Source organism: Falco peregrinus, chromosome 5 (assembly GCF_023634155.1).
Source record: "Falco peregrinus isolate bFalPer1 chromosome 5, bFalPer1.pri, whole genome shotgun sequence".
Classification (NCBI taxonomy): domain Eukaryota; kingdom Metazoa; phylum Chordata; class Aves; order Falconiformes; family Falconidae; genus Falco; species Falco peregrinus.
This window is the reverse complement of record NC_073725.1, coordinates 86,569,824-86,586,601: the sequence shown is the minus strand read 5'-3', so window position 1 is coordinate 86,586,601 and position 16,778 is coordinate 86,569,824. Positions and strand designations below refer to the sequence as shown.

Sequence of the window (16,778 nt, the reverse complement as noted above, 5' to 3'; positions counted from 1 at the left end):
GCTAGGGGAGAGGGCTTCCTTACCCCCCTCCTCATTGAAAGGCTAAAAAATGTCGGTGGTGAGAGGTTCTCCCTCTCCTCATCCCCTCCCAGGCAGCTGTTGCTCCGCCATATAGTGGTGCAGGGGGATAAAAATGGCAAAACAGCCGGCACAGGGAGCAGGGGGGAGGCAAACGCGCTGCAAACAGCCGGGCCAGGTACAGTAGTGGTTTTGCAGGGAGGAAGGTGAGGGCAGGGGGGAGCCTGGGGCAGGGCCCAAATCCTGCACCGTGCTGGGAGCTGCGAGGGAGCTCTGGTGGCCTCTGGCGTGCGGGGTGCTCAGGAGTAAGCCAGTGGCTTCGCTGGGAAGCCTCAGGAGAGGGGAAAGGAGAAGCAGGTTTTGCACAAAGGTGAGGGGCTCCTTGCTGGCTTTCTGGGCCACCTCCCCAGCTCGCTGTGCAGGGGACACCTGGTCCTGCTGCAGGGGCATTCCCAGGCCAGGCCAGTGGTGGCCAGTGAGGTCTGGCCCTGGGATGCACCCATGCTCCCTCCCTCTGCCAGGCTTTCCTTCCAGAACCTGCAAACCCACCACAGCAGCACCTCAGCAATGCAGAGAGCCTTCCAGTGGTGCCAAAAATCCAGACCCCTCGACAAATTTTTGGGAAGCGCTTTGGATCCACCGGGATGCTTTGCTCTGCCCTTGCTTGTGAGGATTCTCTCTGCCTCGAGCCAGAGTTACAGCCACCTCTGATGTTTCAGATACACTTCTTCAGCAGAGTCCTCCTCCACCTGCCTGAGCCGCTGTCCTCGGAGCTGGCAGAAGGAGCCATGCTGGCAGACACTGTGAGGTTGCAGGAGAGGTGCTCCCAAGAGGTCCTCATGCTCTTCCACTGATGAGGAGGTGACCAGATGCAGCTTCTGGTCCCTTGCAACCCACGGGGGTCCACAGGCTCCCTCCCCAGCCCCACGCCTTCCCACCCTGTTGGATTTTGCTGCCAAGTGTACCCCAGTTTCCATTCGTGCTTTGGCAGCACTCCTGCACTGGAAGACCTTGGAGCAGGGGACTAACCCCCACTTGTGAAGTGCCTGGCAATTCAGGATGGGTGAATAAAAGCTGGGCAGCTGTTTCATCCACCCCTGTAATTGCAGCCGGGGCCAGCAGCGATCTCCAGCCATGCCTGAGGATGCAGGTGGAGGAGTGGTGCAGCACGCAATGCACTTGGGGACAGTAGGGTCGTGCCCTGCACTTGTAATGACACCCCCGGTGCTGCCAGCATCCAGGCCAGGTGTCGAAGCCGGTCCCACCGGTCCTCGTAGGTCCCTGTCCGGCTGCACGTTCCCAAAGGTGCTAACGATGCTCTGCCCTGCAACGGCACTCTGAGAATCGTGCACCCAGCTGCTGCCCCAGCCCAAAACCCTTCAGCTAGCCGGGTTGGAGTTCAAACCCCGTGGCTGATTCAGGGATTTGTAGATTGAAATGCCAGAAAGGGCCACTCTGCTCCCACCTCCGGCTCGCCCAGCTCGGGCAGTGACATCTGCAGCTCTTGCATCAGAGCTCACAACCCTGCGGTTGCGTTGGGGTGCAGGTTTTTTAGAAAGACTCCTCGCCTGTGTTGAAAGACTTGAAAGGTGGTGAAGGTAATTGTTCTCCCTATTGAAAACCTGTCATTTATTTCCCATTTGAACTTTTCTAGCTTCAATTTGCGGCTGCCAGACCTTACACCATCATTGCTGGATTAAAGGACCATTCGTGTCCTGGTGCAGAGGCAGCCCCTGGTCCACCCAGCTCCTTCCCTCCTGCAGTGACTCCCGGGTTTTGCAGCTGGTTTTCCAGCCTTTGAACTGATCCGAAATGTTCCATAAATGCGAAGCTGAGAATGGGCTGGGATGGACCAGCCAAGGCTGCCTGCAGCTGCCCCCGCGACCTCTCCGTTGTATCCGTATGGATGACACTAAGCATTTCGGCTGGAAAATGGCACTTGCAGCCACCTTTTTGCTTGTCCAACTGTATCACTTGTGTCCTGTGGAGCTGCAGCCCCGCTCAGTGTCTGGGGGAGCATCTTTGCCATGGCACATGCCCCAGCACATCGCTGGGCCAGGAGGGAGTGATTCCCCGGTGACACGGAGAGGGATAAATCCCCACCAGCTCTTCAGCCAGGGCCACCAGTGGGACCCGGGGTGTGCGGGAGCAGGGCCCCCACAGAACATGTGATGAGCTTGGCCGGTCTCAGCTGCACAGCAACCAACCTTCCAGTCCCGTGCCCCCGTGCCAGTGCGTAGGGCGAGGTGTGGGGCAGGATGGGGACCCCTGCGCCCCAAACGCCACCTCCGCCCTGCGGATGCCGTGGCGGGGACACCTCGGCTGCTCGCCCGCCCGCCCGCCCGCGTCACTTCACCTCCAACAACCGCCCCCGAGAACCGCGAAGCTTTTCCCGGCTGCGGCAGCTGACCACGCCTCCTCCCCGCCTCTGACCAATCCCGCCGCTCGGAGGGCGGAGCCTATCAGTCACAGCCCCGCCCCGCCGCTGTTCCCCGGCGGCCGCCGCACCGGGCCGCACTCCGCCGGGGCCGCGCTCTGCCCGGGCGCCGAGGGGCCGCTGCCATGTCCCTGCCCAGAGGTAGGGCCGCGGGCCGGGGGCTCCCTGCGTCGGGGCCGGGGGAGGAGGACGGGGGGCTGCGGCCGGCCGGCGTCTGGCGTTACCGGCGGTGGCGGGACTGTTGTTGCCCAACCGGCCGGGCGTGGGCTGCTGGCTGGGGCTTCCTCTGCGCCGGGCCTGCGGGCCGCGCTGCCGGGCCCGGGGCGGGTGCTGGCCCAGGGGGGCCGGGGGGGGGGCCGAAGCTGCCGGCCTGGGGAGCGATAAAGCCGGGCAGGTTTCACCCGCGGCTGCCGGACCCTGCCCCGCCAGGCCCACGCCCGTGGCAGCACCGTGGGCGCCGTGGCCGGCCGAGGGTGAGCGTGGCCTTCATCCCGGCCCGCTGCGGGGGGCAGGCCGGGGCCGGCCTCCTTGTCCCTGCGGAGCCCGGGGCCCGCGGCCTGGCAGTGATCTCAGTGCCCCGGTGCCGGCCTGTGGCGCTTCCCACCGCCGGTGGCTGGCGGAGGTTCCCATGTATCGCCGGTGTTGTGGGTAGACGTGGCCGTGACTGGGGTGACTTGGTGGCCATCCCCAGGTGACCGCCATTGGCCCGGGGTGGCACCGCCGCCGTGCCGGGATGCGGGGAGATGGGGAAATAGCTTCGCTGGTGGCTCGGTGCTCCAGGGAACCGGTTGCATCAGTGCCGTGAGCACAGGGAGTACGGTTGCTGCATCTCTTATCACCGGAATAAAATTTTCGGGGTTTTCCTTGTTCGGGAGTGATGCGCTGGAAACTTGAAGTCAGGAACCATGTGAGCAGATGAACGCACCCCGGCGTGACATTTATTTTCCCCCCCTTTTTGAAATGATCCCTGTCTTAACCGGAGGGAATGTGGACCTGAGTTTCCTGTTTGCTGTGTAAGCAGGGGGTGAATCAGCAGCGATGTACGGTGGTGCTGAGCGGAGCTGCTGACTCACAGGTAGGAGCACATGCCTCCCGCCGCCGTCCCGCGTTGGAAGGGATCAACCCGGCTTCTTAAAAAGGCTCCCACCGGGGCACCTGAGCCCAGAGCACGCGCTCGGTTCGCAGGGGGCTGCCTGCGCCTCACCGCTGGATGTGTGCATGGAGGCAAGAGGTGAGCTTGGCCGAGGGACCACTGGTGCCCCGCGGGAGACGGGGCCCGAGCTGGGCCCAGCAGGATTTTGGGGGAAGCGGTCTGCCTGACAGCTAAAGGCGATGCCTGCGGGAGCACCCGGGAGCACGGTGATTTCCTCGGAGGAAGTTGGGAACCCTTCTGTGGCTGCAGGTTTCTGGTTGCACGGGGCTGTTGGTTGTGGCAGACCGGTTCATTCATACATCACTGCTGATATCCTTTGCTGGAGGTGTTGCACGTGTGCCGAGTGCGCCTGGTCTCTGCTGGTCCCAGCAGCTCTGGGTCCCCACCTGACCTGAGCTCTTTTGCTTTTGTCAGGGCAGCATTCAGCACAGGGATCGATCCTGAGCATGTGTAATGGATCTGCATCTTCAAAACCCTCCTCTCTCCTCCTGCTAGCTGTCCACCGTGCTTCTGCTCTGTTTTGCAGCTGCCTCAGCAGTGCCAGCCCTCCAAGCAGGTTTGCTGGCTGCGTCGTGCTGCATAGGGATGCTTGCAGGTCCAAGTGTGTGCTCCCGCTGCTGGGACTGCAGGTGCTGCTGGCAGCACTCAAAACAGCTCCTTCTGCCTCACGTTTCAGGTGGACAGAATTTAAGCTAAATTTCCCTGATTTTCTTTAGGGAAATTCAGTAAGCGTTGCGGGTTTCCTTTTGCTGGTTGCGTTCTGTTCTTGGGCGTGAGTTGATCAGAGTTGTAAATGGAGGCCGCTGCGCTGAAGCTCTCGGGTTGGCGTTTTCCATGATAGATGCGTACCAAAACTCACCTGCTGTCATTTTGGCTTAGTCACGGGGTTGTCTCCTGCCTCGGGAGTTTTTGGGGATGCGCGTGGCCGGCCGTGACACTCGCGATAGGAATGGTGCTGGGTGAGAGCTTTGCCTGCTCTGTGCTAAACATAGCTTGTGAGATAAACACCTTCGGGGGATTACGTGAAGCTTAGGAGGGATTTTGGCTTTCTTCCTCTTCCCATTGCCTGTATCTGCTTGATCCAAATTATCTGGCAGGATCAGGTGTGTGGGGAAAACTTGCTTGGTTTCAGTGTTATCTAGTGCTGTCAAGTCTGATGTTTACCAAAATGTGCAGAAACTCCCTGTTGTCTCAGATCGCCAAAGCTCCCTTGAACTTGCCATTGAACTGGTGGCACTGAGGGAAGGAGTTGCATGCTCCTGAGTTGCTCCTGTGTCCTCCTTGCAGAGCTTTCCAAGGGACACAGCCTCTCGCTGCAGATTGCAACACAGGGCATGATTTTGCAGTGAAGTCTGCAGCTTTTTTGGCAAAGTGGATGCTGTGAAGGGAGGGGTCTTGTGTCTGAGAGGTTGAAGCAGGAGAGGATGATGTCCCGGGGAGTTTGCAGCCTTTGGGTGCATGCAGAAACATGGTGGAAGGTGCCAGGTCTGCGTTAGACTGTGCCCACAAATCCAGGCTGCTGCCTTTCTCCTGCAGCTGGAGGCAGATTTTCTGCCTGCGTGTGCAGCCCGTGTGAAGAGCTGTGGCTGTTGGCTGCAACTGGGGAAGCCCCTCGTGGAGGGACAGGCAGGAGGCATGTGTCTCCCAAAATGGGGGAGTTTGCTGGAGAAAGCAGCTGTGCAGCTGCAGGGAGGGAAGGGGCACAGACGGGGTCTGGAGGCAGCAGACCTCCTTGGCCTCCCCTGGGCTCACCCAGCGCTGATGCCCAAGTGATTCAAAAGCAAATTCTTGTCTTCAGGGAAGAGATCTTCCTCCAGGAAGATGGGTGCTGTTGGGAGAGCCAGGCTGTGTTTCTGGGGAGGCTCAGAAAAATCAGTGGTGAGACATGCCAGAACCTGGGGATGAACTGGTACTTGTTCTGGTGGTGTGTCTATTCTGGGTAGGTAAATAAGCGGTGGGGACGCGTCCCTCCTGTGCCCTGGCTGTGCCCTCCGCTGGAGCTCTCCACCGTTATGCAATTCAGTCGTCTGTGAATCCTGTACTGTCTCGGGTGCCATTCGCACATCTCCTGCCGCCACCCCCCTAAAAAAAAGGCAGTTCTGCTGAAAATACACTGGGGCTGTGACCTGCAGAAGCAGGGCTTTGGCTTCGGGCTGCTGTCTCATCCGGGCAGAGCAGCCACCAGCCTGGTGTCCCCTGGGTGTGCGTGAGCGGGGGGCTGGCAGGGGTAGGAGGTCTGATCCCCCAGAGCCAGGTTTTTATTTTAAGTTGAAGCATCACAGAGCTTGCATCCAATTAATTATAACAGTCAGAGAGAGCACAGCGCTTTGCCCTCCTCCCTGTGCTGCTATCTGCTAGCATAACAGTGGGCGCCTGGAAAATACCATGTTGGACATAATAATATTTAGCCGTGCTTCAGCAATCCGTTTCTCTCTGTGGAAGGATGCTCCCCTGCTTTGTTTCAGTGGATAATGCTTCTCCCTGAAGGCGGCTGCTTTTATTTTCCAGCTCTAGGCTGCAGTCCAGGGTTGAGCTGGAGTTTGCTTTGCCCCCGTTGTTTGCAAAGGTGGTCGATGCTGGGGGAAACTCCTATGGGCTTTGTAGAGCTTCCCTTTGGGGGCCTGGGAATGGGTGCGGGTTTCTGGTCCTGGTGATTTTGTGACCCAAGAAGCTGCTGCCGCGGATGTGGGGCTCTGTGGGTTTTTGGGTGGAAGATGGTTTTCACTGGTGTGAATAAGGCACTGCCTGGGCAGGCTGTGCGCTGCGGATGGAGCTGGGAGAGGAACTTGCGTTGGCTGGGGAGGTGATTTTACCAAAAAAAAGTTTGGGGTTTCACTGGCATGACTCAGGACTGCTTGTGGGTATGTATGGAGCTAGATCTACCCACCGCCTCTTTTGCTGACAGAACTCTGTAGCACAGGTCAAGTGTTAGCTAGGGATTTTAAGTCAGGGAGAGGGCAGAGAGGATTTTTTATGGTGGAAATGAAGTTTCCAGTTCTTTCTTTTAACCTGGGAGATACCCCATCTCCCCACAGCCCCTTATCTGTGTGGGGATGATGCTGCACTGATTTTGTGGCAGCGTTGTGAGTTTAAAAGTTCATTGCCCCAAGGAATACTGTAATTACCGTGCAGGACTGCAGCTGTCTCAGATACCACAGTGTAGTGTCTTGTGGCCCCAACTGGCCTCAGTTTGTGGTGGGTCCAGGTCTGTGCTCCCTGTTCTGGAGCTGGGACAGGGCTCCCTGCCTGGACCTTTCTCTTGCAGCTGCTTCTCTGACCAGTGAAAGGCTGGAGCAGAGCTGCTGCCTGTGCGGGATGCAGGGGGTTATGGTGTGGCTGAAGGGAAGGATTTGGGGGTCTCGTGGTCCCAGGGGGTAGGGAAAGGAGGGAATCGCTGCCTAATGCTGGGGGAGGTTCTGGACCTGCACTGGGATGAAGGCAGTGGGGAGGTGGACACTCTCCAGCATCCTTCCCCTCACTAATCCTGTGCTGCGTTGTCCATGTGACTTAATTAATCCACAGGCATAATATCACGGGGCTTCTTTGCACACTGTCTGCTCTGTTGGCCTGCTGGAAGAGAGGTTGGATAGCACTTTGGAAGAGCACATCCCTTTTGAGCCCTGGAGGCTGGTGGGCTCTTCTGTGTGGCATGGTTGCCCTTGTGTGCTGCTAGATCTAACGCAGGGGGAAAGGAGGAATGGCTTGAGCCTGGGGCTTTAAGGTTAGAAGGGACAGCTGTGAGCATCGTGCTCAGCTGGGGGTCAGAAGGTTGCTTCCAGGAATTACTACAGCCAGTCCAAAGGCTTTTGGGCAAATTAAGCCAGATTGTGTAAAAAGACACCCGATCTTGCTTTTAAACATCCAGTGCTGGAGTTTGGTTTCTTTGAAATGTGAGTGTTGTGACCTCGGGGAGCTGTGTGGTGCTGTGGGATGTCTGCCCTGGCCCTGGAAGCAACGTGGGGAGGGAAGGAGCAGCGTGAGGGTGATGGCCTGCCTGTTGCCTCTTTCTCTGGGTGCTGGCAGGGTGCAGGAAGGGCTGGGGAGGGTCCGACGCCCACCAGGCTGCCACAGCCTCCATCCTCCTGCCTGCGCCGTGCTCTGGGAGCATCACTGCTGAGCTAGGTCTGTCCCATGCTCTAAGCCTTAATTTCATTATTTCAAGTGAGATGCCTGTTTTTTTCCTTTTTTTTTATAAAAAAATTTCCGTTAAAAACATAACTTGAGTGGAAGAGGAGGCAGGATGAGGAGGAGACAAAACTTACCAGAAGTTGTTTGTAGAGCATCCACCCTTCCTCACCCCACACCACCACCAAAGAAAAATCTAGTTTTGGAAAGGAAGAAACCTCTAGAGTGCTCAATACAAGTAATTTCCCATCAGAGGCTGCTAACCTTAGCTGTGGTTTGGCACTGGCATCGGCCAAAGGGCTTGTATCGGATGAACCTCTCTGATGATGACAGTGGTGCTTGGACCCTCTCCTCCCTGGGAGCTGCCCTTTGGGCACCGAGTGCCGCTTGGCACAGAGTGTTTGTGCTCTGCTGCCTGGATAGCACCTGTCTTATCTTTTAGGAAAATTAAAAGCAGCTTTTAACGATTGGATTTTGATCCCATAAAGGTCTCGGAGATTTCTAACGAGGAATGTATAAAACCCCGCAGCAGGGATGGGGTCCTGCCGGCATCTCTTTGGCAGTGCCAAGAGCCACGTCCTTCCTTACCGTGTGCTGGTGGGACTGCGGTGCAGGGCAGAGGGACAGGAGGGGAGGAAGCTCGTCTGCAGGGCTTGGCAGGTGACAGTCATGTGTCTGACAGATCATAAACACACAGGGCTGGTTACGTGGACAGGCTGGGGGTGGTTTAGGGGAGGATGACGAGGTTATCTAGGGAGTGTCAGCTTGTCTGGGCTTGCAGGCCAGCGAGATACTGCGTTGTGGTGCGTGCGTGTAAATTCCCTCCTAGTCTGAATCTGGCAGGGTCGGCTGGTGAAGCAGCTTGTGTGTGCTGCAGGAGCTGGCTGCGGTGGGTCAGGTGCCATGGCCCTGGCTGTCTTTACTGGTGCAATTTAACAGCAGCCCTTGGAGCTGGCAGCATCCTGCTGCAGCTTGCTGGAGGGCATTTGCCATAGCTGGAGCAGAGGTCCTCTCCTGCTTCGTGCATCTCTCCCTGCAGGAGACTGTTTCCTATTAAAGGTAGCAAAGGGCCAATATGCTGCATGGTGGAGGTGTTTTTTGCTGTAGGATGGAGATCTTGGTTTACTTGGTGGCAGAGTGGAAAGTTGAGGCTTGCGAGGGAGGCGATGGAGCAGCAGAGCGTGCAGCTCCGAGGACAGTCCCTCTGAATCAGTCCGGAACGTGCGCCCTGCGGCTGGGCACGGCTGAAGGGGGTGTGTTGTCCTGAAGACGTGAGGATGCCTTCGCAACTCGTCACTAAAAATGACGTGGCTCTTTTTCTGAAAGCCAGATGTGCTCAGCATCATGGCTTTTTAAGAAAGCTGCTCTGCATAGTTAAAAATCCCCTGCCACTGCCGACCGCTTGGTTTCTCTGCTGACACGCTGCCAAGTTGCACCTCAGCCAAGGATGAAATGATCTCGTGCTAATATGTTGCTTCGGCTGCTCTTTGTCATCTTCCAAGCACTTTTAAAAGGTGCTTGGGGGTAGGTGACGGGCCCAGCCCCATGTGCCTGTTGTAAACCCCCGCGTCTGCACCCAGAAAACCCCTGCCAGCACAGGGCAGGGCAGTGCAAGACATCTTGGTGTGCGTGCACGTGTGCTCAGCTGGCTTTCGAGGTTTCCCTGGTCTCCCCACAGCTAGAATCATCCACCCTGTGCCGAATCTGAACCCGGCTCACCCACGATGCTCCTTGTCAGCTGCCATCCCCTTGGGCAAGAGCTCAGTGGTCAGAAAAAAAAGGATGCAACTGTGCAGAAAGGAGGATGTGAGTGCCGGGGGGGTGGGAGGCGGGCGATGATGCTGCTGGGGGACCAGCATGGACCTGTACCAGCCTCCGTGCTGTGCTCCGTCTGTCTCTCTTGGCAGCACCCATTTTCCTTAAGGCTGGAAGCACCTGCCTGTTGCCAAAAAAAGGAGGATGCGGTGGGTGTTTTAGATCTGCTGCTTGTACAACCCCCTGTGTTCACTCTTCGTTAGGATCTGCAGCCTGCTTCCCCCAGGTTTTTAGTTGATCCCTGCGATTGCTTGGCTCTGAGCATCGATGCCTCCATCAGCGGTGAGGACCAGGTGCTGGAGGATGGCTGGCACCGGCCGGGGCTGGGGTTGTCCTCTGAGCGCAGGGTCCCTGCAGGGCTGTGCTGTGGCTGTGCTGCCTCTTGTGCTCTGCAGGTGCTGCTCGCTTGCCCAAAAGAAGCTTTTTGCAGGTATTAATTACACCTGCCCCTGCCTGGTTTCTTGAAGGATGCCTGGGTGGTGAGAGTGAAGTGGAGGCTGGAGGAGGTGCCTCTAGAAACTACCAGGCAGAAATTGTGAGTGAATTTTAATTGAAACTCTTATCAGCTCTGTGTGTGCTTTGCTCAGGTGCTAGAAAACAACTTGGCTTTTCCTCCAGCATCTCTCCCGTTCGTGTGATTTCTTTGTGTACATTCCAGGTTGCTGCAGGAGTTTACCCTTAATTTTGGACCCACAAAGAATTTCATGTTCGGTAATTGCAGATTTCCCCATGGGGTTTTACAGTTGCAGCTCAGCGAGGGAAACTGCTTGTAACCATCTCGGGGAAGGGAGCCAGCGTGTGTTTCCCTTTATCTCAAACAGGTTTGACGTTTCACATGTCTCTTTCCGGCTCCTCTCCTTGTCGTTTCATGTGCTGCCCTGCAGAGCACTGCTCCTTTCCCCAAAATGCTGATGTGAGGCTCACTCTTCAGGGGTAGAGGGGGTTGTAAAAAATGCATTACTTCTTATTTAAATGGAAACGGTTCTTAGAAGCCCTGAGCGTGCCCTACGAGAAGCTGCAGGCTGAACTGCACTGAGTCACAGCCTGCAAGCTCTTGAACTGGGATGTGAGCCAGATGCATTGGGACTGGCCCGTCTGCAGACACCTCTGGCTTCCTGGGATGGAGTGACAGCTCTTTAATCCGGCTTTACCAGGAAAAGCCTGCAGTGCTCACTTCCCCTGAACATTGCAAAATTGCAGTGCAATAGGTGGACTTGAGAGAGGTAGGCGAGGAGTGAAGAAAGGGGGTGGGGAAAAAGCCCACCCAAAGGGACCAGTGGAGTGAGGCTGTGCTTTTCTTACTGGTGGCTGTGTGGGACCACGGTGGTGAGCTGCGGGCACGTTGCCTGTGGAGCCTCTGCCTTTCGCAGGCATGAATCAAAGCTGTCCTGTGGGTACTGGATAAATCTGCCACAAAATAGGTGTTTTCCCCATGCAGAGCTGGTGCAGCCTCAGATAAGAGCCCACAGGGAGGAGGGGGCAGTGCAGGGTGGTACTGGTCAGCGGGGCTTTCAGCGTGCTGGTGGTCCAGCCTATAATGGGAGGTGCAGATTTCTGAGCTTTGCAGCAGGGAGTTTGGAGGAACAAAGGAGAAATGTTTGCAGGTGATTTCTGCAAAACGTGGAGCTTAGCAAGTACGTTGTGCTCTTTTACTTATCTGTCTTTATAAGGTGTGTATATGTATATCTATGTATCTTTAACTTCCTAAACCAGTGAGCAGCAGGAGCTGATCTCATGGACCAGCTGGATGTGGGACTCGTTCTGGGAATGTGGATGTAGCCTGTCCTCTGGGGCAGAGGAGCAGCGGTGGGAGGGCAGGAGGGGTGCAGCGTTGCTCAGAGGGGTGGCGTGGCTAATGCCAGGAAAGGGGGCTGCGGGTCCGGCTTGCTGCCCTGAGCCCTCCTGGGGCTCTCAGGAGCCAGCTCTCCCCTGGCTACATCAGCCCTTACTCCCAGCCCTGTTGCAAGCAGGTTATGGGGACCAAACGGGTCACCTGCCACCTCTCTTGACTTGGGAGCATCATTAGTGGTTAAGGCTGATGCTTTTCAGCTGGGTGCTGAGGTTTGAGTGTGGTAACAGGCTTTTTGTGGAGACAGGGCTGAGTGCTGGCCTGAGGGGAATTGGACAGTCTCTGTATACCCTGGCTGCTCTCAGCCTGTGGTTTTTCTTTGCCTCATCCGAGCTTTGGGAAACATCCTGGTTCCCCCTTCACCTTGTGATGGGGGTGGATTTCTCTCTTGGAAAACCTCAGTGGACAAACCGTGGACTTGAACTGGCTGTGTCTGCTTTGCGCCAGCTCTCTGGCATGATAAGCCCTTTGCATTTGTGTCTTTTGTTGGTTCCCTGGAGTGGGGAGGGGAGAGGGTGAGAGGCAGGGAAGAGGGGTGGCACTGAAGATACACCAAAAAGAGCGAAGAATTGGTGTGGGACAGCAGGAGCCGTAGGACGGTGTACCACAGTGCTTGCCTGCTTCTTTCTTTGAGCTGCTGGAGGGGCACTGAGCTTTGGAAGAAATGATTGAAGGCTTACCCCACTCCTCCACCCTGGAGATGCAATGCCAGGTCACTGCCGGAGATCAGAGGTTTTCCTCTGAAGGTGCACAGGCTTTGGCTGCCCGAGCTGTGATGGCATCGCTGGGACATCCGAGGAGAGGGAAAGCACTCCAGGTCCTGGAGGGTAACGTCACTGCGAGCCATCTGAGCCAGCTGCCTGCCCTGTTCCCCAGCGTAGATGCTGGTTTCAGGAAAGTCCTGCCTGAAGCCTCTGGGCCAGGGAAGCACCTGGGTTGGTCTCTTGTTTCTGCGCCTCTCCCAGAGCAGGTGGCTGTGGACTTTGAGGCCTTCCTTGGATTTCCCCCCTACCCTGCTCCATAAATTTCATTTTCAGAGCAGGTGCCTGTGGTCTTACATCATTTGCAGAGATGAAATCATTCTATCCCTGCCCAAAATAAATTGGAGGGAGGGTGGTAGAAAGCTAATATTTTTTATTTAAGGCATTGCATTAGAAGCAGAGGGGGAATACTTTGCTCTCTTGCTGAGTTTACAGAGTTTTGGGGGCACCTGGAAGTACTTGAATTGTGCCAATTTGGATAGAAAAAGTGTGTTGACTCTGGAGTTGAGTTACAGCTGACAAAAAGTCAAATGACTCTTTTCCTATCCCACTACCTGACCTCGTGCCTCCTGTCAAGCTGATCTATTCCAAAAAGAGTTTGAGTTTTCTCTCCCATCAGGAAACTGTCAACAGCCGGTCACATCAATTCCAAACAGATGTTTTTTCATGGCTTCACCTATGGGATGAGAAATCAAAGGGAGGAGCATTGCTGTGGGGAGGGCTGGGTACCCCTGCCAGGGAGATAGGTACAAGTGACAGTGCCTCTGCCTCTTCCTTTTTCTCCGAGTTTGTTTTTTTTATGTTAGCATGCTCTCTGCTTTTCTCTAAGCACTGTCTCCTTTGCCTTCTGCTGACAAGTAAGGTGTTGGGGCTGGGATTGCTTCCAGATCTTTGTCTCATGGCTGCACGCCAGTGTCTCCAGCCCGTGCTAGTCCCACGAGATGGCTGGTGGCCAAAGGTTTCACACTGGCCGTGCACCCTGCAGGCTGGCCAGGCTCGTGTGCTGCCCAGCTTCGTGGTTCCTGATGAGCTGTGGGTTGTGTTAATTGCCCATCCCAAGCATTATCCCACCCCCTCACCCCAGCCTACCCTTGGTGGGTCCACGTTGGCATTGCGCAGATGAGCTTTGAGGAGGTACAGCCTCTCGCTGCTGCTTTTTGGGGGAGAAAATCCAGTTGGAGCAATGGATGCAAAGGAGGAGCGTGCAGCCCTGTGGCACCGCTCCCAGCGAGCGCTCTGCCTGCCCCGCGGCGCCTGCTCCGAAGAGGTGCCTCTCTGTCCATAACCACCTTTGCACCAGGGTTTTGCACAAGTTGTGGTGCAAAGCAGCACAACTCTTGGCATGTATGTAGCTTGTCCTATAACGGCATAGTGCAAATACCAGCTAGCTGGTGCTTTTCAGCTTCGTAAAGCAAGCCTGGTCTCTGCTTACATGTGGTTGCTCGGAGGGGAGCCTGTGTGCTCCATCGTCGCAGGGCTGGATAGCAACCTGCCACCTGGGAACAAAACACAAAATCAAACGTTTTTTCCAGCCCTCAGGGTTATGCAGGTAACCTAAAAATAAAACTGGAATGTAACTGGGCGGTGACATCCTCCTGGAGCTGCTGGCAGAGCCGGCCGTGTGGTGTTATCTGGCTGGTGCACAGAGGCCGGGTGTGGGTGGGAGCCCCGGAGGTGGCAGCGGGGACATCGGCCTCCCAGATCCCTTGCTGGGTACCAGGAGGTTGCACCCTTCTCTCTTGCATCAGTCTCCCTCCCGCCCAGCCCTGGTGGCACCGTTGGGGTGACATCCTGCACCACTGGAGATGAGCCCTGCGCAGTATTGGTGGTTGATCGTCCCCAAGCGCCATCCGAGGGGATGAGAAGGATGACCCTGTTCCCTTTCCGATTGGATTTGTTCAAAGGCTTTGTTTAAAAAACAGAGCTGCAGCAGAGTTTCCAGGCTGCATGTCCTCAGGCACGTGGGGCTCTCCCGTGGGATGTGCACCTCGTGGAAAGGCAAGTGCATCCCGGGCTTGGGGCAGCCTTGACCAGGGAAGCTGCTGCAATTCCCGGCCGGGTGCTGAGGTGCAGTGGGCATCAGGCAGCGTGGTGCTGGGACAGCATGGCCAGCTGGGGCACGGGCTTTTCTCTGCTCAGAGGGGAAGGGGTATCCCGTGAAAGTCACCCCCTCCCCTTGGTTAGGCAGCAGCTCTTCTTTCGGGGCAAGTGAAGCCATTAATTTTTTTCTAACTCTCTAACACACGCCTATAAAATAACTCCTGGCCGACCCTAAATGGGACGTTCCCCTTTTTCCACTCAGGGCAAAGCGGCTCTTCCCCAGTCCCCCCGGCTGCGCTGGGGACCCAGCCTTAACCAAAGCGGCCTCGGGAGATGCTGCCTGTTGGCAGGGGAAGGGTGGGGAGAGGGACCCCCGCATCGGTAGGGCACCGCTTGAGCTCACTGCTGTGCTCTTCCACGTATTCAAGCCAGCCCACCCCACCGGCAGGAGGCTGTGGGGAGAGGTGAGAGCCATCCTTGTCCCTGGCCCCCGGTGTACCTGCACCTGCAGCAAGTGCCTTGGCTTTGCCCCTGTTTCCCTCCCCTGTCGCAGGGTGACGTTCCGGCACTGAGGCGTGGGGAGGTTTTCTTAACTCCGGTGCAACACCCGATGCCTTTTGTTCCTTCGGGATTACCTGTAGCGTGTAAAAGCCTGATGATTAGTGGCAAACGGTGCGCGTCTTTCAAGGCCAGACAATTTCTACTGCATCAGCAAACTTTAGAAAGAGCTGCCAACAGTGAGACTTGAAAGGATGCTTGGGTTGGTTTGGTTTTTTCTTTTTTTGTTTGTTTGTTTGTTTTATTTTTTAAGATGCTTTTTGAGATGTTGGGAAGCTCTGCTTTATACCGCCCTTGGTCCCCAGGCACTGAAACCCAACAGGACTGATTCAAAGGAAATCGTGTTTCCCATCCCACCTGCTGGGTGCAGGACTTTCTGCTCCAAAGCAGCGCTGACTTTCTGGCTGTCTGTAAAGATCCTTGGAGCATCATATGTCTGGGTCAGGGAATTAGCCATCAAGCCAGAGAGTTAATGACAGGAGGACAATGCAGCATCGTTCTCTCTCCAGGAGTGCCGGGGACACGTGCTGGTCGCTCTTGGTGCCATCCGTGATAGCAGCTCCTGCGTCAGCATCCTTTATGTGCTGATGATCTGTGCCTGAAACTATACCCTGGGAATGGAAATGTGCCTGAGAAAATATCTTCCGCAGTCCTTCTGGGGCTTATATAAACACTATTTAAAATTAGTCACTCATTATGTTGGTATGTGCATTTACCTTGACCTCTGACTTTTCTGCCTGCAAATGTGTATGGCGCAGCACAGCCTTCAACTTGGGGAATAGCTCAGGAGCAAACTGGAGGCATATTTTCTATAATTAGTTTAAGGTAAAGAAGCTGGCACGGTATCTCCCCTCTAGGCTGACAGGGAAATCAAAAACAAAGCTGCAGCCTGTCAAAGCTGAGGCTGGCTTTGATCCGGAATGTCACGCTGGCTTCTGCCGGGCCGGTTTGGAGGGACAGGGGAAGAGCAGCAACACTTTGCCGTAGCTTTTCTTGCATGTGTTTGCAGAGAAATTAATGATAGGGTTTTTTCCACGCCTTCACCTCTCTCCCTTGCTATTTACCAGCCACATCCATGCAGCGATTTATATTTTGCCACCAGAGATGCCGTCTCGGTTGTCACCCTGGAATAGCTGCTAAGCTCCGTGCCAGTATTGTCATGGAACAATATTTCTACTATTTGTTGTGGTAATAGTTGTTAGTGGCAAAGCAATTAGCGTGTCACCTGCAGCACCAAGAAGCGTGTGACCTCTTTCTATCCTGGCACCCCCTCTGTGCCCGAGCCAGTGAGCGTGGGCTTGTCTCTGCACTGGCCAGCTGATGCTGGGTGCTGGCAGGACCCCGCGCCAGGCTCGCTCCGGTGGGGTGCCTGGGGAAGGGGGGTGGAGGAGGCAGGAGTGGGCTCAGCCTCTCTGCCTGCAGGCTGGCTTTGGATGGTTTAATTTGTCGGAAGAAAACGCGTCCCACCGGGATGCACTGTAGCAGCCCAGTGCCTCAATGGCTCCCGGCGCTGGAGCTGGCTCCCCCCCAGTTTCCTGTTGACGTCACCTGCTATTTCGCTGCTGCAGTTTTTACAACTGTTGAGCTTTCAAGGGTAATCAGAGCTGAGACCGGCCAACCTCGGCAGCTGCCGATGAGGGAACACGGCACTACCTTCCCTCTCTCCCCCCGCTCGCCTTCGTCGCTGCTCCCAGTCTCACGGACCCCCGGGAGCTGGGGCCCCTGGGCGAGCAGAGCTGCGTGAAGCTGGCGAGCGCTTTGGGCCATGCATTCCCACTGAAAATAATCACTGGGGTTTGCAAGAAGAGCTGTGTGCTGGATCCTGCAGGATTTTTTTTTTCCCCTCCCTCTTCCAGTCCGCCCCCATCCCTCTCTTCTGCCAGGCGTGCCGGCGCTGTTCTTCATTTCTGGGAAACCATGGACAAGAAGCAAGGTAGATGTTGCAATTTCCAAAACACGTGGTGGGGTGGGGGAGAGCGAAGGGCTGGTTTTGGTGCTAAAAGGGGCTGTGTAACTTTTTTG

At 56.1% G+C, this 16,778-nt stretch overlaps 1 protein-coding gene across 3 annotated transcripts in view; it reads left to right on the top strand.

The window, feature by feature from the left end:
- Positions 1–2,477: 2,477 nt before the first annotated feature.
- MAP2K3 (mitogen-activated protein kinase kinase 3) overlaps positions 2,478–16,778 on the top strand; it is a 32,613-nt gene continuing 18,312 nt past the window's right edge. The window contains exon 1 of one of the 3 annotated variants that reach the window (XM_055805900.1): positions 2,478–2,596. In XM_055805900.1, the coding sequence (XP_055661875.1) occupies positions 2,581–2,596 (16 nt within the window). In that variant the 5' untranslated portion in view covers positions 2,478–2,580. Of the gene's footprint in view, positions 2,597–3,658; positions 3,687–16,327; positions 16,690–16,778 lie in introns of those variants that run through there. The other 2 variants (XM_055805901.1, XM_055805899.1) reach the window with 2 other exon arrangements.